The 24,619-nt window shown below is 46.9% G+C and overlaps 2 protein-coding genes and 1 long non-coding RNA gene across 3 annotated transcripts in view; 2 read left to right on the plus strand and 1 right to left on the minus strand.

Annotated features, from left to right (window-relative positions):
* LOC144164329 (uncharacterized) overlaps positions 1-18,410 on the minus strand; it is a 36,050-nt gene extending 17,640 nt beyond the window's left edge. The window contains exons 1-2 of the mRNA XM_077694835.1: positions 18,208-18,410; positions 13,670-13,861 (exon numbers count right to left, since the gene is read on the minus strand). Coding sequence (XP_077550961.1) covers positions 13,670-13,861; positions 18,208-18,309 — 294 coding nt within the window. The 5' untranslated portion in view covers positions 18,310-18,410. The remainder of the gene's footprint in view (positions 1-13,669; positions 13,862-18,207) is intronic.
* LOC144164324 (uncharacterized) overlaps positions 13,670-24,619 on the plus strand; it is a 66,540-nt gene continuing 55,590 nt past the window's right edge. Inside the window, exons 1-2 of the mRNA XM_077694823.1 lie at positions 13,670-13,798; positions 14,817-14,856. Of these exons, the coding sequence (XP_077550949.1) occupies positions 13,763-13,798; positions 14,817-14,856 (76 nt within the window). The 5' untranslated portion in view covers positions 13,670-13,762. The remainder of the gene's footprint in view (positions 13,799-14,816; positions 14,857-24,619) is intronic.
* LOC144164318 (uncharacterized) lies at positions 23,128-24,315 on the plus strand. Its single transcript, XR_013321154.1, has 3 exons — positions 23,128-23,426; positions 23,493-23,568; positions 23,635-24,315. It is a non-coding gene; the product is annotated as an uncharacterized LOC144164318 (long non-coding RNA).

The following is a 24,619-nucleotide window of genomic DNA, read 5'->3' on the forward strand; positions in this document are numbered from 1 at the left end:
CCCGAAATACCCTCTGAGGAGAGGTGGGAGGCCTCGCTTCGCAGCCCCGACCCGGACCTACAGGTCCGCCTGGTCAAGAGGGCGGAAGAGGTCGCCAGAAGGCGCCAGCCTATGGCCACCACGGGACCACCAACCTAAGCCAAGGAGAAGACGTCCAGGAGGAGGCGGGCCTTCGGCCCGTTACCTGCCACCATTCGGACTTCGATTCTCCTCGAGACACTTCCTCAAAATAAAGTTTATCTCTCTCTCTCTCTCTCTGTTGGAAATTCAGCACAGTCCTAGTGTTATTTTGGTGCTATTTTTTTCTTCTAACAATTTATTAGAGCAGTTAGTCATCCTGAAAAAAAAGAAAGGATTGAAGGACAGCCTTGTCAACTTCAGGTCAGCTTGAATGTGTGACGAAGTGGGAAATATGGACCTCAGTTAAGAGAATAAGTAGCCGGCACTAAGTAACTCGAGCAGGCTAGGTGATGTTTGTCGTCACTGTGATTCAAAAGCACGGCATCGAGACTTCGTTATGGTTATATAGCAAAGAAGGTGCTGCAGCTGGTAAGAACTGGATGGTGCAATCTTAGTTTCACTATAGAATGCTCAGTGTTGTTCACAGTGTCTGAACGGGTTAATCCAAGTTTGAGCACAGGAGGTCAAATGCGCTACCCTGAAGCCGCAGAAATACCTTCTGTCCAGTGATAGCCTGCTGTTTTTTGCGACATTCGTCCCCTTGCCCTTTTTTCTCATAACAGCCGGGTCCCGGCGAGTGTGCCTGCGTGTTCGTGCCCAACATCTGCTGCTGCAGCGGGCTCCGCTCCCAAAGGAAAATGCCTCGCACAAAGAAGCCTCAACCACACCAGTCGTCCCTCATTTCTGGCGGCACTCTCGGCCCAGCGGGCTTGAGGAGGTCAGTGCCAGTGATGTTGTTGTGCTGCAGCTGATGCTAACTGTATGCGAAAGCCGTTGCGCTTGTAGCACCAATTTTCAGAAAGGCCCGACATCTGGTTCTATACCTGCAGTCCGCATTCCTATTTTATTAGCACCACTGTACATGCACACTGTTTTGGGCCGCAGTATAGGTTGAGCTGAACCTGCGCCCCGGCCTAAAACATCCCACCCCTTTTCAGCCTCGCCAACTGGCCAGAGATTATTTTCATGTGCGCGGCCAAAGCCGGTTCATCTTGGAAACCGGGCCATGAACAGATCTAGCTCTTATAAGGCCCAGCTTGTGGAGCCAACGGAGACTTTATGGGGCCACAAACAAAAAATACAAATTTGGTTCGCTAACACTTTCACTGCAGGGTTTTTTTTTTATTGCTAGTCCTCACTCCCTCCTATTCTGGTTTGTGTGGTTGGCGGCCACTAAACTAGGCCACCCCGTGCACGGGCACCTTGAGTAATCTTGGTTACGGTATTGGCGACACCGCGGAGCCCGAGCCTCCAAACGTAAGCTGTAGCCAACCGTGGCGAAGTGTTTATAGGTGGTGGGTGAGAAAGCACAAACGGTGGCCATCGGAGCCACTGAACTTGCGACCTTTTGTCAACTTCATTACATCCAGGTTTAACTGTACACAGACACACGCAAGGTTTGGGCACAGATACGCAAACGTAAAGGACAACAGACACACGGCCTGCCCCTGGTTAGCAACACAGGGGGCACACTCGAAAACCAGGCTAGCACACTTGCACGACGCTTCCGACACATGTCCAGTTCTGCACACCTTCAGAAAGAAGTCCTTGCGAGATAATAATGAGGCAACCTTGTCTTATAACACCCCCTTTTGATTTCATGAGCTGGATATGTCTCTCAGAACTTGTAAGCCCTCACCTCCAGGTGCAGACGACATCACATACACCATGAAACACCTCACACTCTTGAAACACTTCTACACCTATACAACAAAATATGGCTTACGGGGCGCATTCCCAGATCTTGGGGGGAGGCTATGGTGACTGCTTTCCTAAAGGAGGCGGAAGCTTCTCGAGAAGGTGGTAAAAAGGGAGCTCATGTACTTTTTAGAATACAGTGGTCTCCTCGAGAGCTGCCAGGTTCGTATCAGGGTGGGGTGATCCATGAATAACCAACTCGTTACCCTTGAGTCATACATAAAGGATACTTCCATTCATAAACATTTTGTGCGACATTGTTTTTCAACCTTGAGAAGGCGTATGACACTGCTTGGCATTGAGGGATCCTCAGTAACCTGAACTCATTTGGTGTTTCAGGCCATATATTAAACACCCTTGCTAGTTACATGTCTAAGAGAACATTTTATGTAAGAGGCGGTAGTGCATTATCAAGGGTACACGTACAAGAAAATGACTCCTGCGAGGTGGAGTTCTAAGCTGCACTCTCTTCATATGAACTCTTGAGAAGGCATTCCCGCCTACAATTTCTTATTCGACGTATGCACACGACGTCCAGATATCTTTTAATTCATGTAATATGTCAGTCTGTGAACGTAAAGTCCAGCTCAGTGTCAAAAACCTTTCTACCTGTGCAGACAAGAATGGTTTTAAACTCAATCCAGAAAAAAATTACACCATCTTCCCGTGTGGAGCCATGAGGAGGAAGTGAAGCATCATAGGGGTTCCGTGTAGGTTCCATTGTGTTGCCGGTACGTTGTTTCATTTATCGGAGCACGAATGGTAACGTAGTGTGAACCCCCATGTAGAGACAAAGAAATGTAGAGACAGCGAAGAGACCGACACCGGCGTTACCTGATCGAACACCTCCTGGTTCTCGTCTTTCTTTATTGCGTGCTCACGCTCCTACCCCGCTGCCCGCCCTCTCCATCCTCTTCTCTGGTTGAGCTGCAAGGTGCGTGGCGCTTCCCGCCACAGCTTTCCCACAGGAAATTCAACATCCTCCTCTAAAGTTTTCAGCTCGTCGTTTTCGGTGACGTTCAGCTTCGCGTGCCTTCGTTGTATCAGTAGCTTCTCGACGTAGTTTGAATGAGTGAAGGACATGAGGCGTGTTGGTAGCACTTGCTCCTGTCCCGGTTTTGTAGCACAGTGGGAAGAGCGCCATGCACCTCCCGTTGCGGCCAGAGAGTTGTGGAATCGAAACCGGGCGCCGCTATCTATTTCTTTTTTTATAGTGTAGGGGGAGAGGTGCGAATGGACGGACGACGGAGCTAAGAGCAAAAGATGCTTCGCATCTAAAAAGCACTTGTGTTGTCTTCTTCAGGAAGCATGGTATTCATCTGGAACCAGACATTACTTTAAATGGAATTTTGATTCCGGGTAGAAAGGACCACAAGTTTTAGTTGTAGTGATGGATGAAAAACTTGCATTCATCCCTCACGTTAAAACTTTCAAACGTAAATGCCTAAAAGCGGTCAAAATTAAAATCCTGTCACACCAGTCCTTTGGAACGGACAAGCAACTACTGTTACGTACTTTTACCGGCCGGGTGGGGTCTCGATTGGACTATGGAAGTGTCGTTTATGGCCCGGGTCTGCAACAAAAACGGTCCTAAAAATGCTCGACCCAGTGCTGCATCTGGAGCTCTGCCTTGCGTGTGGCGCTTTTCGCACTAGCCCAGTCCAGAGCCTGTACGTCAAGTGCAATAAGTGTTCCCTGCATCAGCAGTGGATGTACATGGACTTGCTGTATACCTCAAAAATCATGGCCGTGACTAACCACCGTTTTAATTCCACCATAAATAATAATTCCTCACAACTGTTTTTAAATCGTCCTTCCATTTCTCTGCCCTTTTCACTTAGGGTAAGAGAGGAAGCCTCTGGACTCAAGGTCCCAGTTTTGGACATTCACAAGACACTTATCACTGATTTTAGGCCACCATGAAATCTCCCCCCTGTGTCGTGTGACCTGTGTTTATGCAGCTTGATAAGAACAGAGCACCAAGAATTGCGATTCTGCAGCATTTCTTGTTTCTGCAGGGTAAGTACCGGTGTGCAGAATTTTATAGTGACTCATCAAAGAGTGCTACCGCTGTGTCTTTTGCTGCGCATGGACAGAACTTTCGTGTTTTAAAACCACGAACGTCCAGAAAAGTATTTTCACGGCAGAAGCATACGGTATCCTAATGGTTTTATATCTCATTGTCCAACAAGAAATTCCAAAGTCCATTGTGTACACGGACTCCCTTAGTGTTGTACGTTGCCTTGGCTAGATTGCGGATAGGCCACACACATGGGATGTGCGCACACCTGCTCACTGGGTCTCCAAGACCCCCGTGTGGCAGGTGTGGGAAGGGCCTGTCCGTAGTCCACATCCTAATTGCATGCATGCACCCGTCACAACACGGCACAGACACTTTCCCCAACTCTACAGACAACACATTCCCCCCCACCGATGGTTGTTTTTCTGTGACAATGCCATGGCTGCTTTCAAATTCATTGTGAAGTATTTGTCAAATGTTAAAGCTTTTGGACCTCGCTTCCTATCATGCATAATCAAAAGTGGCCCTATACACCAGCCATCACCATTGCCTTTAGTTGATTTTACTGTTATTATGGCTCGCAGGTTTGGTTTTTTTTTTGTGTGTGTGTGGTATCTAGTTTTGTTTGGCGCTCTTTGCCCCAGCTGGCCTTGTGCCAAAAAAATCCAACCGCCATCATCATCATCAGCTAAGCCACCGTGAAGGAACGTGACTGGCCGATTGTAGGTGGGACTTCTGGTTCCTTTTGGTCGCATCACTTCAATGCTAATGTGCAGTTATTAACGCACTGATAGCCACTTCTTAGCGCTTGCCGATAAGACGCCACTCCTGCCCATGACTCATCACTGCAGCGCAAAATGTGAAAGTTTGTCCATATTCATTTTCTCTTTTTCGGCTAAAGGGGCCCTGAAAGGCATTTTGAGCACACTAAATGAACTAGCGCAATCGTTAGATTGGGTCGTCAACGTCATCTGTACCAAGTATTACTCTTTTACGCGCAGCGAAAAGCTCACACTTTTGTTGCAAAGTTTGTCACTTTTTCTCACCCTTCCCTTCGTGTTTTTGGACGCCGCCATCTTCGTATGTCATCGATTCCCAGATGTTCGTTATGAGCTAGACATCCTGCTATTCAGCGGCTTTTTCACGCACTTCCGGCAAAGAGCTGAGTCGTCTGCTCAGCGTCGGCTCGCCTGCTGATCTGCCGGCGTAGTACCGGAGTGCTTGGACATTTTACGACAACCGAAACAAGTGTAAACAAACGCTTAAAGGAGCCATGAAGAGAAAATGCAAGTTGGTTTTATTCGGAAGATTTCGTGTTTTATAGTGCCCCCAGTGCTTGTCCGGATACAAACGATGCTTTATTCACTTAGAAATTAAACAGTTTAGGTTAAAATTTTAATTTTCCCGCTAAATCGTTTGTTTTCGGGGTCTGCAATGACATCTCAGGAACCGACCGCTGTGCAGCCTAGAATACCTTCATTCACGCATCCGCCGTACAGGGTAGAGACACGTATACGCTGGCGCCGCCATTTTGGGTCGCTCGCTCGCCGCTGAAGCAAGTCATTGTGTCAAAACCGCGCTAAAATTATCGCTGCAACGCGGTTTAGTGAAGAAGTTTGAATCATATTGTCTGTTTCACGCGTGCTAGGTCTCGTGGGAAACTAAAAGAACAACGCGTTGAGCACGTTGGCCCAAGTGCGGCGGCACGGGACCGTTCAAAGGTTTTCTCTACCCTTTCTCCACCCTGTACAGCGTTGTTGGTTTTCTGACTGAATTTTACTAGCGAAAAATAGACGCGGACGAAGAAGAAGTACACAGGAGTGTCCTGTGTACTTCTTCTTCGTCCGCGTCTATTTTTCGCTAGTAAAATCTAGTGTCCTGTGTACTTCTTCTTCGTCCGCGTCTATTTTTCGCTAGTAAAATGCAGTCAGAAAACCAAGTAGCCCAACTTTATGTCTTAGTTGTTGGTTTGTTTCCGCGTTTCTTTACGTTACCCGAACCTAGATGGCGCCACCATACCGTGGCAAGCGTTTGGTTTGTTTTTGCCCGTATTTAAACCTGGCTTGTTTTTGTTCTGGGGGAACATATTCGTTCCCTGAAACAGTGCTCGCTCGACAAATGTGGTCACGTAAGACACCGTTGCTTGTACGTGTCAATCGGCCAGTGTCGTCTGAGACAACCCCAAGCCCCGTAGTGCTGTGCAGCTAAACCAAGCATGCTGTGCGCAGTACGAACAGCAGTACGCATCAGTACTTCTTGTTTACATGTGCTTTCGTAACTTCCACTGTTTGTCCCATAATTCTAATTGCTTTGTAAAGAATGTGCCCTAAATTTAAGCGCAAATCGCTCGTTCGGCTAGTTTGTAAGCTCTACTTAATTTGCGTCTGCTTCTGCCGGCCTCCGCCAATCGCAGAGCTGGCTCGAGTGAGATCATAGGTTCTGTTGCGGGAAATGAGCTGGTGGGTCACATGGCCATTCCCTTTTTTCCTAATTATGTAGCTTATTTGAGCGAAGTTTACGTTAAAAGTGGTGTCAGTATGATTCTAACGAGGCAATCTTTTGAATGAACCAAACTTGTGTTTTCTCTTCATGGCTCCTTTAACCATTTGTATTGAATGCAACACGACCATAACACGACATGGATATTCTCTTACCTGAGTATGTTCCATAAAGAAAGCGTTGAAGACCCGTGGCACTTCTTTCGTGCAATCGCAGCGAACGCCCTGAGCCGAATGCCCGGGTTTGACGCATACATTTTATTCAACTTCAAAACAATCCAGAGATGCGTTTCGAACGAACACAACGTCACAACATGCGTTGGAAGTTTGAACCGCGATTGACAGACGATGGGTTGCCTCCTCCTGCCCGTTGTAAATTCGGCACTCGCCTCGCGCGCGGTTTGCGGGGACGAACAGCGTCACTTAACTCTGCCGCACAAGCCGAGATGGCTTTTAGCCACGCACACTGCACATACCCCATGCGAGGTTGAGTCGTACGTCGCTCGAGAAAGATAATCCAGACCATGGGAAGCACTACCCTCCCGCAGAAGCACAACGTCGCATTGAATCGCGAAGCAAAGGCATCCACAACACACACACCATCGCCTCCCGTAATGTCAAACGCATCTCGCACTTCCAAATGAGAGTGAGTGGTATACGCCTGTAGTGCCCACATGCCGCGAGGTGGGGCCCCGAGCTGAACCGGAATTACGCAACCGTAAGTGACTTCTAGAGCGGTTTGTGCCTTGTTGCCAAGGCAACCGATGTTTGAGATTGTCAAAGAAATGGCGCTCGCTCCAGCGCTAGAAAGCTCAGAGCCGCGGCAGAGCATGTTTTGCCAACGTTGCCGCTCTCCACCACGCGTCGCCCCAATTGAGCTGAACTGGTCACATGATTGAAGCGTTTTGTGCACGGGTTCTGTATCGGTTTAGAATGTATTTTTCACATGCCGCCGGCAGGAATATCCACCGCCGCAAAATAAGACCCAGCACCAGCGGGGCTACATCTGATACGGCGCTTTTTGGATAAACAGTGTCGGTGCATCAAAGGGAACGAGCGCACGACCCTCCCCGTGCGGCTGCGAGTTCGCCACCGATAAAAAGTCACGTGCCGCCGATAGCAACTGCAGCAACGTACACCGCGAAAGGGCAAGGCCAGGCCGCCGCACACATGCGGCCAGATTTTTCGTTCGCTTTTCCAGCCTTGAGCGGATTGCGGGATTCATGGTGTCAACAAAGCTTGCCCGTAGCAGACGGCAGTCGGAGGAGCGTAATAGCGGAAATATGTCATTGCTGAAGAGCGCAGCATCATGGGAGGGAGCGCTCGTGCGCCGTCAACAGTTGAAAGGAGGAGGAAACGCGGCGCGACGATAATGCGTGGTTTTTGATTTACGATTTCTCAGCTAATACTCATCGTTTTAACAAAGTTCTTGCGGGAAGAGATTGCTGATACATTGCTTTATTTGGTTACATGTACAGGGCCGTCCACGCTAGGTGCAAACACGGCGCAGCGTGGCCGTGCTCCGCGGGGCGCCAGCGCACAAGCCACGGCCGCGCATCGAAGCTCAGCGGCGCTGGCGCACAGGGGCTTGGAGGCGGGGCTTTGTGTCGTCTTCTAGCGCGGGAGCGCGCCATGCTTGCTTTGCTGTGAAGCTCGCCCAACTCTTGGCATGCTTGTAGCGTCTTTGCGCGCCGCAACGCGTTGCGGGAAAGCGCACTTCGCTCACTGTGGCGCGTTTGTAGTTTCTGCGTAAGACAACTGAGCGCTTCCTTTTTTCCATGCCACCATCCCACTTCAATGTATATATTGTTACAAACATTTCTGGACTGATTTGGTTGGGGTTATGAGGTTTAATGCCGCTAAACGACTCTGGCTAGGAGACGCTGTAGAGTAGCACTCCGAATAACCACCGAAGCTCAGCAGTGATATAGCTCAGCAAACGCGCGTTCTGGCATTTCGCCTGTGTTGAAATGCTGCACCTGCTACCTGGATTGAACATGGATCTCCCCGCTCAGTACAGCCAAGCACCATAACCAGTGAACCGCGGCTGTGGGGCATATTCGGGTCTTGACGACATTCTGGAACTAGAGAGGGTCACGAAGCAACGCTTTATTTTCTTCGTGTGTTCTCTAAAGCATATGGCGATATTTACCTGTATATGGCGTCTGGCTCACTTTTTTGTCGGAGTGTTTACATGCTCTGTGCAGCTCCGAAGCGCTCGTGGGTGGCTCGACGCGACTTCCAATGACTTTACAGCAGAAATTTGAAGCATAGCGGGTAAGGTAGAGCTTAGGTTGAGCACAAAGAAGGATTGATTTAAAGCAGTCGTTTCGTGCCATGCAGTGCCGGAATGGAAAGGGGATGAACTACAGTAAGCTGTCACAATTCTTGCGATTGGGTTGAAGGCATATTGAACATACTGGTAATTTTTCTGTTCGTGGCGTTGATAGGCCATGCGATTTGGGATGGTAAGAATAAGAACGCAGAAGTGATGGACCGCAAGAACGGAGAAGCTGTTACACAAAGGTGGGGCATGAAACTAGTGACCAGAGCTTCATTACTCACATAGGCCTATTGCGAGGAAGTAGGAATCAGAATAGAAAAAAGGCTACCTAGCAGGTGGAAAGAAAGGGTAGGTAGGGCCCCTGTGTCTCAAAAATTAGCCAGGTATATGCTTCGAAACTAATGATATATGAAGTATAACGCAGCAGGCCACAGTGGGACCAGCCCTAGACTCTGCCGGAGAGTAGGGTGATCGTGCTGGATGCGTGAGATCCGCTTGCTGGGCGGCTGCTTGAACTATCTCGACAACGGGCGATGATCTTGTAAAAAAATTGAAAAACCTTGCCCAAGGTTACACAAGGCTTGAGCCATAGCGAAGCTGAAGGATTTATTTCTATGTAAGCACTGAAAGACACACCACCAAACATTGCATTAGCTTTGAAATTGTTTATTTCATGGCCTGTCGCCGCTTTCCACTTCGGTAGTAGCAGTCATCGTCATATCCATCTTCTTCCTCATGCATGACTGGCGGGCCCGGTACGTTTTGTCGGCAGGTTTGCACATTTCGCCCAAAGTGGAATGCGTCAGGACGCGCTAAAACCGGGGCAACCGCATTCGCGAACTCGGCGCCTGTAGAGCAAGCTGTATTGTCCCCCTCTCTCCCCCCCCCCCCCCCCCCCCCCCGTTGAGGTGCAGACTCACGTGAACTGTTTCCTTTGTATTTATTTTGCGAGCGCCACGCGCAAGCTTGGGCTTCTCCAAGCGCTCGTCGTGAGGCGCGGGCTCACATGAGCGGTAAACTGCGGGAGTAACCATGACCCGAAGTTTTCTGATGACGCCGCACACCGCACACATTTACGGCCTGCAACAACAGCACTGCTGTTAAACAAGCCAACAGATATCGAGACCAATGTCGCGGGATCGAAACCCAGCCGCATGTTGCCAAAATTCCATGGACTCGAAATGCACGGACCCTCATGTGCTGCATAATGCCAGTGCACAATAAATAAATCCTGGTGGTCAAAATTATCCGCAGCTCTCCTCTTCATTAAATAAACCAAACCAGTCCAGAAATGTTTGTAACAATATATGCATTGAACTGGGATGGTGGCACGGAAAGAAGGAAGCGCTCAGTTGTCTTACGCAGAAACTACAAACGCGTCGCAGTGAGTGAAGTGCGCTTTCCCGCAACGCGTCGCGGCGCGCAAAGACGCTACAAGAATGCCGAGAGTTGGGCGAGCTTCACAGCAAAGCAAGCACGGCACGCTCCCGCGTTAGCAGACGACACGAAGCCCCGCCTCCAAGCCCCTGTACGCTTGCGCCGCTGAGCTTCGATGCGCGGCCGTGGCTTGTGCGCTGGCGCCCCGCGGAGCACGGCCACGCTGCGACGTGTTCGCACCTACGCAACCTAGAAACACTTTTAGCACTAGAGAGCCAGTCACCGGGACTGTGTAAGGATGATATTAAAACCGTGAAACAACAGTTGGAGTCTATCGAAGAAGTAAGGTACCATGGGGCAATAGTCCGAGCCAGAGCGGAGAAGTTTTTGCTGGGTGAAGCATCAACCAAGCGAGCTCTTGGCTCTGAAAAACGTTACGCCACCAGAAACACAATCAGTGAAATAGAGTTCAACGGGCATGTATCAAGTGACCAGAGAATAATATTGAACGCCTTTTGTGAGTATTACGATAGTTTGTTTGCATGTCAACCGGTAAACTTAGACCGGTTTAGGGAAGATTTTATGCGTTTCTTGCCGGTCATTGACGACGAGGTTAAAGATCGTCTGGAAGTTTCAATTACACCTGATGAAGTTAAGAAAGCAATTGACGATTTAAATCCGGGCAAGTCTCCGGGACCAGACGGGTTGTGCGCGGCGTTTTACAAAGCGTTTCGTGATGACCTCAGTATAATATTGTGTGAACTCTATAAGGAAGCATATATGAGCGGGATAGATTGCCACCATCTTACTCAAGTTCGCACACTGTGCTCATACCTAAAACAGATGACAGGGATGAACTAAAGAAGGTCACAGCGTATAGGCCAATCACGTTAACTAACGTCGATTATAAAATATTAATGAAAATTCTAGCAGGGAGGTTACAGATGGTGATAACAGATATAGTGGGGGAGCACCAAACATGTGGTATAAAAGGAAGATCTATAACAAGTAATATACACGCAGCGAGAAGCATCCTAGAATGTTGTGACAGTATGGACTTAATTGTAGCCATGCTCCAAACAGACCTCGAAAAGCCCTTTGATAAAGTCTCTCATGAAATGCTTTTTAGCATCTTGGAACAAGTAAACTTGGGAAGAATAATAGCGGGGGGTGTACAAATGGCTTATAAAGGGTGTTCGACAAGTTTGGTTATTAACAAGTCGGTGTGTCGTCCAATCAAGGTCACACGTTCGGTTCGCCAAGGGTGCCCGCTTTCGCCTTTATTTTTTTGTTTATACATTGAAGCCCTCTGCGCAAGCGTAAATAACAACAATAGTATTCATGGCTTTCGGTTGCAGGCATGTGAGGTCCGTGTACTTGCCTATGCAGACGACATTGCTTTTTTGTGCCGTGATAGAGAAAGTATCAGTAGCGCCATTAAAATACTTAATTCCTTTTGTGAATATACTGGAAGTTCCGTAAATTGGAAAAAGTGTCTGGGGTTCTGGCACGGGTACTGGGACTGGACACCCAGTGTGTTTGAAGGTGTCAGCCGGCAAGTTACGCCTGCGAAGTATCTAGGTGTCCCGCTGGAAAATTACCGCGACAGCGAGCGTACTGGCGAAGCCAGACAGCGGCGTTGCGAGAGAAAGCGGAAAAGTGGGAGGGAAAGGGTAAAACGTTGTCTGCGTTTGCACGGGCGACGGTGTGTAATGTGTTTCTGTTCGCTAAACTGTTGTACGTTTTGCAAGTTATTCATTGTTCGCGTGCAAATGTACAAAGGTTACATCGTGTATGTGCTGTTTTTATCTGGGGCTCGACCTGGGAACGGACGAGTAGAACTAATCTTTTCAGACGTGTGCGTGATGGTGGTTTGTCACTATCGCATCTTTTTCTGCGACAAGTAGTCAATAGATTTTATTTTTTGCGTGAGGTGAAGGACCCCCTACTTCGCACTGTAATTCAGGTTAGGTTAGGTAGATTTCTGCCTCAGTTTGTTATTACGTCATCTTTGTGTTATACCGGAGGACTTCACGCGGATATCTAAAGGAAGTCGTACAGGCAACACAATTTGTATGTTCGCGTTTTTCCATGGAGTATTTGACTTCAGTGTCGAAGAAGAAGTTGTACAAAGATGTCGTTGAAATCTGCTTTCCTGTGCCACTATACAGATCCATGTTTCGAAGTGGACCAGGACAAAATGTTTTGAAACGTGTAAAAGCAATGGTTGTTCCGCCGGGTGTTAAAACGTTTTTCTTTAAGCTTCATGTTGGTGTGCTCCCGGTTAAAACGCGGATGCTTGAGAAGGGTTTGTTCGTGCCCTGGGGAGCAGACTGTTGGCTATGCAAGAAGCCGGAAACTGTTGAACATGTATTTTTGAACTGTTGGGATGCGGTGTTTTTGTGGGATGTACTTCAGAGAACTTTGAAAAAGGAACTCCCCTTGGATCCTCATGGTATACGGTTTCTGGCAGTTGACAACGATAATGGAGTGCCTTACGACCTATTGATGTTGCTGGTCCTCCACGGAATATGGAGGTCACGATTGGCAGCTCGTTACTCGGACGTTCAGTATTTCTGTGAAAGCGTTCATCGCATTGTAGAAATGTGGAAGGGTCAACCTTGTACACCCGCGAGTGGCTGCAGGAAGTAGAGAAAGTGTCGTCTATGCCCCGTTTTTAGACATATAATACGCTGGCTTAGGCAAAGCTAGCGTTTGTTATCTGTAGCACGTTTTTGTGATGTCTGAAACCGGTAATAAAGAAAAAAAAAGTGTTCGCACCTAGCGTGGCCGGCCCTGTACATTCATGCATCGGCGGAAGGTATTTCAGGACCCCTTTAAGAAAGCATCCTTGGGGGCTGCAATTGAGCTGAGTGAGTGACCAAAGTCAGGTTCTTCCAAACTGAACAGGATTATATTTTGTCACTCTAGTAAGGTTGACGTCTGGGCTACTTGGTTCCACGTGCTTTTAGTTACAGCGCAATTAAAACACACACAAGGACAAGTAAGGGACACACGCAGCACTGACTTCCAACTGATAGTTTATTGACTCGGGGAAACATTTACATACATGCAAGATATAGTGACACAACAGCTTAAAAGCAGATAAACAAGATAATAAAAGTGGTCATTTAGGCCGTTGCCTAAATGACCGCTTGCGGGAACATGATTGCAATGTGAAAGGGGGGCTGACAGGGCACTTGTCCGAATCACGAGTGCATGCCGAAGTTTAAGGTGTTGGGCAGAAGTGCCAATCAGACCACGAGGGAAATAGTTGGAGCAGAAGAGATTGTGCGGTTCGGGGGCGATTGCATCAGTGTGTCATCAATCTCTCTAACAACGAAGGAAATAGCCTACTTAAACGAAGCACGTGTTGGCAGTGGGCGGTAACGGCAGATGGATAAATTGTACTGCGTTTTATTATCTTGTTTATCTTGTTTATCTGCTTTGAAGCTGTTGTCACTATATCTTGTACGTATATAAATATTTCCCGTGTCAATTAACTATCAGTTGGAAGTCAGCGCTGTGTATGTCCCTTACTTGTCCTTGTGTGTGTTTTGTTGCGCTGTAGCTTAAGCTTGACCCCCTCGAAACGGCCGCAGGTGCAGGTACCTGGAGGTCCTGGAGGGCCAGCTGGAGGAGACTCTGCGCGCAGCCCTGGCTGCAGAGAAGGCAGCCGTGGAGCAGGTCTGCCGCAGGGCGGACATGTGGTACAACGACATCCTCCGCACCGTGCCTATGGTGAGGGGCACTACTGGGGCTGCACTGGTGCCGCACTGGGGCTGCTGTACTCTCCGGGCTTGCCTGCATGGGGAAGGACTCTGCACTGTAGGAAACGCCCGGGAGCACCTCGAGAGAAAGCAGCCGCTGAACTAACTACTATGGAGAGAAAATGGGTTGCATCACTGTGCTCTAGAGCTTTAGACGACTAGGGTTCTTTGTGTTTTTCATGCTTAAAACAAAGAATCGTGGGATTATGAGTGCTGGGCAACCTACGGTGGGAGGCGTTGGAGAACAAATGGCCTGAGATTAGTGCAGCATGTTTTTGTGATAGAGAGCAGCCTTGGCTTTAATTTGTGAAAGTTTAAAAAAAATCGAAGATGTCTTTTTTTTTTGTAATCGATCGACTTTCAAAATATACCAAAATGCATTACCTTACTGGAGTACAGGGCATCTTGAGTACATAAACTAAAATTGGCATGAAGATTGAACAAGGACAGAAGAATAACACTAGAAAATGTCCACTACCTAGCTTGTTTAAATTCTGAGCAAAAAAAAAGCCCCGAATTTGGGCAATTTTCAATTTTTTCTTTTTTACAATTTGGGATTTTTATTAAAATGAATTCCCTCTGTAAGCCAAAAATGAATATGGTAAATAAGTTTAGAGTATGCAAAGTCTTTACATAAAAAGAACTAAATCGATAGCTGCAGTAGTTTTTGTTTCAAAGCGGTAGTAGTTTCCAATTTTTCGCAAGCCACTCAAGGCAGCAGTGACCTGATGCCGGCTTTGGGAATTTTCTTGAGAAAGGGAAATTTTTTTTTCCATAAAAATCTTCACACGTTTTCTCCTGTGTACAAGGAGCTATATATAAAATATTCGTCAATACTAAAGAGGTCCACCGGACACGCCTGCCCGATCTCTTGTGAAAACACCCTTTCGTTCCATAAATAAATAAAAGTTCTGTTCCGGTTCAGCTCTGGAATGAAAAAAAGTAATGGTTCGTAATGGTTCCTGTTTTCGGCGGTGTTTTCTTTGCAGGAGGTGCTTATGCAGCCACTCACCAGGGCAGACCTTGAATGTGAGTTCACGAAAAGAATTTGAGTGGCCCCTCTGCTTGCCTGAGTGGCTTGTGATGCTTTGCAGTGCCTAGCAAGAAAAAAAATGTTTGGTTATATTTTTAAAAGATGAGAGCACATGTGTGCATCGCAATGTCCAAAAGGACGATGCTATATGTACTACGTAGTGAAGTCCCACCGGAAATTGCTATACGCACTACCCATTTAGCGCCATCTATGAGGAGCTGTCACAAACACTCCCGAGCTTGCTTGGTGGCGGGCTGACGCGACCTCCGTACGAACGGCAACGTACCTTTTCGGTCACGGCAAAGTTTGCGCTGCAGTCATGGGCGCGAAATAGATTATGGCTGTCCACAGGGACGTTTACGACGCGTTTGAGCTTTTAATCGAGGCAGGAACAGAAATTACGCGGGCAGCCGGTGCACAACATATACGGTTAATACGGTGTTGATCAACATATCGTATGTTGGGTCGGGCCGGCCGCGTCATTTTTTGTTTATTTTATTTTTGAGTTTTGTGTAAGCAAGTATGTGTAGCCCGAAGCTGTTCATTCCTGGGTATTGCCAACTCTCTAAATAATATCCCACGGCGGCTTTATTCGCCTTAATAAGATTTATCAGGCGCCAGATTGCTCAGATCTCGCATGGTCTCTCATGGCTGCAGGGGGTACAATGTCTCGGGTTCGATTCCGGGCAGCCAAGGCTGCGTTGAATTTACGATGAAGGCGAAAAATTACTGCGTGTACCCGATGTTTCGATCAACACAATAGATCCCTGAGTGAGATACGTACGTGCACATGTCTACAACGCTGCAGCGTGCCTCTTAGCGCGTTGTGGTTTCGGCGGCGCAAAACACCAGTTTTGATTGTCTACGCAGCAGTTAACTAAAGCATGTTCTACAGGAACTCCTGAGTACAAACGGGAGAACATGCACCTGTGCTCATATGTGTTTGTACACCTTGCCTCGAGCTGTTAAAGTTGGCTTTTCCGCATGGCGGTTAAGCTGTGCAAGAAAGTCACCGGGGCTAAATGTGATAGTAAGAAACGCTTCTGATGTAAAGCAGCTCATCCATAGTGTTTAAGAAACGCTTAGGAAACATTCCTTTGCAATGTGACCTTAAAACGTTTCACACCCCTCTTCCCACTCGGCCTTCTTTTCGTAAATAAAGGCGCTTTCAACATGCAGACACAGGAAAAGGAAGATGCATATGTATAGAACTTTTTTCTTTCACGTACATTATGTCACATGCTAGCAGTGCCATTTGTCCACCACGTTTTACTTTGTGCATTGTAACAGTTTCTTACCAAGATCCAAAGACTCACCTAGGAAATTTCACATAACGAATGGTAAAAAAAATTATCTCTGTAAATTATGTGGAAGCAATGCCCATCTCCTCATTGTTGACACTTTCTAGTTTATCAGAGCTGCTGCAGCCAAGCGTCATGTTACATCTATAAACTAGAAAATACAGGAAAGAGGCCATTTATAAGCAGACGGAATTATATTGATTAGCATCTGCGTTGTTTGAATTGTATGTTTTCCAACTGGCAGGGCAACTGCTATTATTTCTATGCATATAAGATGCCCATGATTTTGCTCCAGTATGTGACTCTTAGGTTGTTACATGCTGATAAAAGAATTCTGTGCTATCTTCATTCATACAATGCAACTCGTCGTGCTCATGGTGAGCATGCAGGGTGCACGTGTGACGCTTAGCATGGTAAACGTCAGGCGACGTCTGCTCAGTTGTAATGAGAATATGCCTACTCCAGAATGCTTAAATAACTGAACCAATCGTGAAAATCAGTCAACTCAAAACAACATGAAAAAAATAGAAGCACCCTCCACCCAAAAAGAAAAAGAAGACAAGAAGAAACGAGTTTAATTATTTCACATTGTTTTCAGGTTATCCAAAAATAAGTCTCCATGCAGAAGGTCCAAGACAGGCGGTTGTTTCTTACACTTTCAAGAAGACATCAACACTGCCATTGTTTTACAATATAAAGTAAATTTTTATTACACCATATCCTCAGCTTCAGTTGTTGTTGTCCTTTCTGGGTGACCTAGTGTAACCAAAGGTGCAATATAATTAGCAATACGGCTGTGTTCCTTCTATACATGATAGAAAAAGAGCAAAAAATATACATAGCAAAACCCAGGACCTTTGTTGCGTTGTTTCTTCATTTTGTGTTATTTTTTGTCCTACTGGCCCAATTTTAATTCTTGAAACCAACTTTCGTGAAAAACCTATTGAGCATGATTTTCCATACCAACTCTTATTACATGAAATGGCTGCACAATACTTTTTGCCTGAAAGTAAATGTGGCTAAGAAATTTATTATTATTTTCAAGCAGCCAGTTTTTATTGCAAGTCACAGAAAATTGGGGCAGATGGTGCAGAGCTGTATGCGACCACGCAGTGTGAAGTGGTGTCCAATTTTTTTGCAAATCACTTGTTAGCCCAACTGGAACCACACAACATACAGAAGCTGTCGTAGTCTTTGACACAGCCTTATAAATTGACGTGAACCTTTTTCCTCCGCAGTTAGAACTGATATACTTTTTTTGCTGCCTGGTGCTGTTTGCAGTAAGAACTACATTTTTTAGGAAAAAGTACTTGCCACCCAAAGAAAACCACTTCTGATTCAAAATAGCAATGTACAAGATTGGAATCATACTGCAGAATGGGAACGTATACATGTTGCCCCCCCCCCAGCTACCCCAGCACTTGCACCTTCCCCCATGCCCTCTGTCTCTTCCTTCGTGAAACTGGATTTGCCGGCCCCTCAAGATAAAATCCTGCTGACGCCCATGCATAAGGAACCAATATAGTGTGCCGCTGGCCGAATTGGTTCTCAATGCATAAATACGAGACTGTTTCAAAGAGAAACGATAAGAAAAAGGGCACGGGTGCCTTTCACTACTTTCAACAACTTTCACTACAACTTGGAACGATGTTTTGACCTTGAGAAAGGTATACGCCTCCATGCCTATTCGGCACTAGGAAGCGGATCCAAGCATCAGCACCGACTCCCCCCATCTATCATTACTAATAGCTTCACACTTGTTGATTAAAAAAGTGCTTGTCCTTATGCGTCATCCCACTTGTAACAATGCATGCAACGACATTTAACAAGGCGAGGGGAAACGCGCTGAAGGCATACAATACGCGTTCGCACCGTTCAGTTGCACGGGCCGGCTGTTAAGGAACCACGCGACAACGTATGCATGCTTGCGCATCGGCTGGAAAGGCTGGTGACGGAAAACAAGCTCGGTGGTCGATGCGGGTCTCCTACTTCAACATCAGTAAAGCAAGCGTTACGGGACAAACCAACAAGGCCAGAAATACCTACCTTCAGATTGGGCAAGCCGTCTTCGAACCACTGCGGTGTGTTGACGGCGCGATCGGAAAGTTGCCACGCCAGCTTGACGGCCCTGGCGCGAATCGTGTACATCAGCCCGGCCCACGACTCAAGACTTGCCCTTTATTACTGTGATTTGTCGCAACAAGATTGGTGGGATCGATCCATCCATGGATCGGTCAAAAGCGACGAAAAGCAGCCATGCCGACCAGCCAAACGCTTGAGACCACGTACGTTAAAAAACATAAAAAAAAAGTGTTTCTGACAGCACCCATAGATGGCGCTATATGGGTAGTGCGTATAGCAATTTCCGGTGGGACTTCACTATGTAGTACATATAGCATCGTCCTATTCAAAAAGTGTGGCCCCAAGCAGGTGTCGAGTGCAAGTTTTCCTGCAAAGTGTCTCTGGAGTCAATGCGTGACGCACAAGTTATGTACGTGGCATGCAGCCTTGCACATAATCCTCCAGCGGTGTAGAAATGTGTCAGTGTAGTATTGTTGAAAGTGATGCATTACTATAGGATTTATTTACGAGGATTTATAGTGAAGTTATCCTGCTTAAATTCTCTCTTGTATCAAAGGGTTTCACGGGCTGCACGGCTGTGCATCGAAAAAAAGTCATGTACACTTTCAACAATGAATTGCTTATAACTAGGGTTCTACGTTTTCGGAGTTTATTTTTGAGCAAATTCGGAGGGCAGTTTATTTGTTTTTGCAAACTCGGAGTTTTTCGGAGCTTCCTTTCAGAGTACACAGAATTCGGAGTTTTTCGAATTATTACGGTCGTAGGGTATTGATCTTTAAGAAATGCCATGTACAACAATAAAAGAAATCCAACAGCAGAGACATTTTTATTGCAGAGTCAATATTTGGAACATTCGTGATGACATCCATTTACAACTTGTTGTATTATATATGCAAGCATATTTTCCAATGTTAGTGTCTGTCACCGCAGCACGCTCCTTCCGACTGGCCACGCGAAACACTGAGAATGCTCTTTCGACATTCGCACTAGATATGGGAAGACCCAGCAAATCCAGTGCGCAACGTGAAAGGGTGGGCCAATCTTGCGCATGCATCTGCCAAAACTGCCGCGGCTCCACAATTACCTTCACAACGTAGGCCCGATACGCCAGGAACTCTTTCTAGCTGGGTAATATCACGCCCTCGCTGCACGACCAGTGTGAACAAGTGCTTGTACATCTCGAACGTGTGAGGTAGTTCGGGTTGACGATCTGCACCCAATACCAAAACAAATCGCATGTATTGCAAGTCGTCCGCAATATTTCATTGGACAGTCTGGCTCCACTTCTTGGCTACAGCACCGTAGTACTCATGACAGCTGTTAACAGCGTACAAGCACGTCTCGTCAACAATGTCAAGCATGCAGTCGACTTGCCCGCCAAAACTCGTCACTGAGGCGTCAGTCCATTGGCTTAACAGTGCCTTCAGGAGCATAGCAAGTAGGGAATCGACCCCACCAATGTAGATTCAGCTTCTAGTTGCTTGATTATATAGAACACTTTGTTCGAGGTTTTTTTCAAGAATCTGAACTTCACAAGCAGGTCATGCAGAGAGCTAGGTGTCATCACAAACGCTTTCAGGTTGTCACACTTCTTCCCTTTTGCATAATCACTCTTTAGAAATGCCACAATAGCGCTCCAGTATTCGAGGACTTCAACAAGAGCTTCGTGAAACAAAGACCATCTAGATGGGCTGACAGTCCATAAGCACTTCAGCTCAATGTTCATGCTCGCACAGACGGAACCAAACTTACGGCCAGGTTCTAACTTGAACGCGGCAGAACTTGCAGACGACGAGTTCATTGCCGGAAGTTGCTTCAAAATCTGGATATTCTTTGGCGTAATCAGCAGGGAGCTTTTGCTATCTGCCATGGCGCGGTTATGCTGGAATGAAGTGACCTTATAACTCTGACGCCCGATTTTATTCGGGACTGTACCCTGCGAACGACAGAAAAGATGGAAAAGGGAGGACCGCGAGTAAATACAATAAAAACTAAAAACTAAAAAGTGGAGGATGAGTTAAAACCACCCACATTAAAAAAGGCACTTTGGGAAGGCAAAAACTACTGATTGGATAAGAACTTCAGTTCTTTCTTTGTCAGTCATGGAAGCTGTGCTAACGCATTTGTCTTTGAATGAAACAATCTGGTAGGCCTCGATGATTTCTCTTGTTAGCTGATCCTCGTGTCGGCCTACAATGCTGGTCTTATCAAAATGTGACCTACATTCACAATCTCTGCAATGTATGCCCAGATGTCCGTTACTCGTCTTTTCTAAGTTGTTCCTATGCTCTGTAAGTCGATGATTCGAGCAACAACCTGACTGACCAACGTACTGTCTGCCACACGATAAAGGAATCGGAATATACGAAACGAATATCGAACACAGTCGAATAAGATTGGGAATGTAGGCCACATTTTGATAAGACCAGCTTTGTAGGCCGACACGAGGATCAGCTAACAAGAGAAATCACCCAGGCTTACAAGATTGTTTCATTGAAAGACAAATGCGTTAGCACAGCTTCCATAACACTGACAAAGAAAGAACTGAAGTTCTTATCCAATCAGTAGTTTTTGCCTTCCTAAAGTGCCTTTTTAATGCGGGTGTTTCAACTGTCATCCTCTACTTTTTGGTTTTTAGTTTTTATTGTATTTGCTTGTGCCCTCCCCTTTCCCTCTTTTCTTTCGTTTGCAGTGTACCGTCCCGTATAAAATCGGGCGTAACAGTGAAAATAAACAAGTTAATAGTAGCGCCGTGTCCCGTCCACTTCGTTCGTCCTTGTTCCTTTGCGCTTACCCAAACGTTCAATCTTTAGCGAAATGAGGTCAGAGAAGGGCTGCAGGTACGTTTGAGGCAAAATATACGTAACTAACCGGCAGCGCCTGCGTTCATTCAGCTAGGAACGCTCGTTGGCTTGGCTTTTACGGTATTAAGCGAAAAAAAGTGGCGGTGCCACGCCGGCACGTGCGGGAGGAAAAGCAAGCACAGAAAGAACAGAACTTCCGCTGGCGCAGTTTCAGGCAGGGCACGCGAGCACTGCGAAGGCGGGAAATTTAAATTGCATTGGGCGGTAACAGTGAGCGGATAATGGCACTACAGCCAATTATGGCGAATCACTGCTCTGCACTTGTGACAGCTTTCACGTTGAGTGGCCCCGCAGGGGGCACCTTGTGTACTCAAGGTGTTTTGGTGAGTAGCGCCACCACGGTCCCGAGCTCCGCAGGGGTGCCTACTGCCGTAGGCACTTGGTGTCTTGCAACACCACGGACCCGAGCACATGTGGGTTGGACCCACCCAACGTCCCAGCTGTGCGTGGCTTTGCTGTGTCCGGGGAAAAGGGGAACCTGGTGGCTGAGCCAAAGTTGGGGTTGTTTTGGACCTTTACGGCCCCCCAGCAGCGGCAACACGCCACTTCGGCCCCCGCTTCTCGCAGACCCCAGCAAACCACGAAAGTCCATAGGATATCCACAAATGGTCACAATATCCAATGTCATTTCAGGACATTCATGTGATGTCCATACAATGTTTCACCCAAGATCATCTGCTTGCGGACATCCATGCGATATCACTGCAGGTGTGTTAGTATAACATCATTACGCGATATTGCTAGGATGTCCACAAATTTACATTTTTCCTTGCACTGAGAATTCGCATTCATAGCGCGGTGTACATATAGGGGCCCCACACAAAGTGTGTCTTAGTTCAAATCTCCCCTCAAAAATATTTTCTGGCCTGTTCCTAACTCATATTTTAAATGAAGAGCGGGTAGTTATTTGATTTCGAATTTGAGCGAAATCTGGTTGCCTTTCTGTTTGATTCGGGAATTGAATTCTATATTTTAGGCTGCTTGATTTATGTGGATGAAGAACAAGCGGGACTGTTGATTTTCTCATTTCTCATTTTCTCCGAGCACTGGTACGAAGCCTGCATGAGTACGGAACCAGTATGGAGCCCGCTGAGTAGGCAGGACTCTTGTCACCCAAATTTGATGCTTTGGATGCGAGCAGGTGCATTGCATGATGCAACTCACGCGTCTGGGTGTTGTTTGTTTAGTTCTTGCGCGATGGAGTGGCGGGCCTCGTCCAGTCTTTAACGTCGGTGGAGATGAGGGTTACGGCCGCGTAATTTTGCAGCGTTTTACTGCATCGTGAATAGCCTCGTTGGGTAAGCAGTCGAAGGCTTTGCGAATGTCCAAAAGGACGACAAAGGCCATGGTTTTTGGTAGCTTTCGCGTTTTCTAGTGCAGAGACAAGGTCAGCAATTGAATCCATGGCACTGCGCTGGCGGCAAAAACCCGGCTGCTGCTCAGGGTTCAAGTTGCAGATTCGCACATACTGGTAATTCGAGGCGTGCGAGCGCCATTCATTCAAGAATTTTGGAGGCAGCGCTCGTGAGTGAAATAGGACGAAAAGAGGAGAAAAGTTTGGGATATTTGTACTTTTTTAGGACGGGAGAGACAAGTTGGAGGCCAAATTGAGCAGGGAGGGTGCCGGAAGACCAGTGGAAGTTGCAAAGTCAAGATGGCGCGAGCGCTGCCTTTCGGCTACGTTTCCGATATCCTGGTATGTGATGCCGTCAGCCCCGGGCGCACTTTTTCTTTTTGCATTTTGAATGGCCCACACGAGCTCGGCCGCCATGAAAGGAGCTTCAAAAGCCGTGCTCGGGGAAAAGGAGGGAGCCGGCACGCGCTTGGCGTCAGATTCTTCGTTTTGGGCTGCGGCAGGGTTTGCGCGAGAAAGCTCGGCCGCGTTTTTTCCACTTGCTATGGAGTGGGCGAGGAGGGGGGTGTGGGGGGTTGTATGCCGGGCTGTCGTAGAGGGCGCGAAGCAAGTGCCGTGCATTCGCCCCCCCCCCCCTTCCCCGAGCGCAGCTTCTCCGTACTTGCTTGGCGTATCGTCTGACAAAAGCGGCGGCGGTGGAGGAGGAGGAGGACCGGAGGATACCATCCTCGCCCTCTCCGATGGGGAGCTGGGTTCCCGTGGTTCCCGCGCTTTTCGGTCGCTCACTCGCTCTTTGCTCGCCTGTTGTGCCTGTTGTGACCGAACTGCTCGAAGGACTTCGCGTCTCAAGAGACAGGAAATCGACGGCTGTGTTCGGTTCCCGTCTTCGGCGCACCACACGGTTCTCAGATCACCGATCGGCTTCACTTCAAGGACCCGGCCGTATACTTCTATCTCTGTTCAAGGTATTTCTTCTTTGCGATTGTGATGCTACTCGCGACTCTAAATTACTGCTTGGTATTTTCTTCCAGTTTTCCATCTGAGACTGCCAGTGAATACATCACAAAAACTTCATCCCAGCCCCTTGATCAACGTCTCCAGTAGCAGGTAAGAAACTATCATAATGTCAGCAATAAGCTGAAGCTAACCAAGATATACGACATTTTCTTGCAGGACAACTAGCGTTTTTTCCAGATTCTGCCATTCCAAGAAGGGTACCTAGCATTTCGTTCCTTTTCCCTTTCTTCAAATGTATATTCTGCCGCCGCTGCTGCGAAGTTTGCTGCCGCTTTTTCTGCTGAAGAAACAAGATTTGTGGATCAAACACAAGATTTCAACTGGCGGCCCAACTTCTGCAGAAGCAAATTTACAGAAGACATGAACATGAATCCAAGCACGTGCCTTCTTTTGCGTAATATTTTAGCATGCAGTATAGTAGACTAAACCTTTGCTTTTCCGGCCTGCTTTTTAGGTATTCTGGCAGCTCCTATTTTCTCTGGTGTTCTGTTTAACTTCATGATAACTTTTATTTAAAATCTTTTGTGGGTTTATTACATTTAAAATTTATTCTTTGCTTAAGTTTTCACGGCTTCAAGTTGAATCACATTGTTTATTTGGCACTGTTTTTATTCAAAAGCCGAAATCTTTGCTGTGTTTTTTCTCTTGTCTCATTTTAGCTGCACAGTTAAGAAACGATTCATATATGCACGCCTGTTGATGGCGAGTTTGTATGTAAAGTATTTGACCCGCCCGGTTGATTGCAATTTTCTTTTAGCCTGTCACTCTTTCAATAGGCAGAATGGTGTAAGCAGCTGTTTCAATAATAGCTATTTAACAAGCGTTTAACTTGTGCTGTTTTTATTTTTTTAAAGATATAAGGCAAGGTTCATCTGGTTCATCTGGTGGATATTGAAATGATTTTGAAATAAATACCATTTTTCTTTGCAATAAAAATTGGGGATGGTTTCATGTCACTAATAATAATATATAAATAGTTATATAATAATAGTATAAGGTCCTGAGAATGCCTCCACATGGCATCAAATGGACATTATATGATGTCGTCCGGATATCTCTGAAATGTCCACAGAAAGTTTCCATGAATTTTAAGGACATCCTGTGGATATCCAGACGAAAGTATTTGTGGATGTCTATTCCG

The sequence above is a fragment of the Haemaphysalis longicornis genome, unplaced genomic scaffold, assembly GCF_048455015.1.
Source record: "Haemaphysalis longicornis isolate Haplotype H1 unplaced genomic scaffold, Haemaphysalis longicornis Haplotype H1 scaffold_1, whole genome shotgun sequence".
Lineage (NCBI taxonomy): Eukaryota > Metazoa > Arthropoda > Arachnida > Ixodida > Ixodidae > Haemaphysalis > Haemaphysalis longicornis.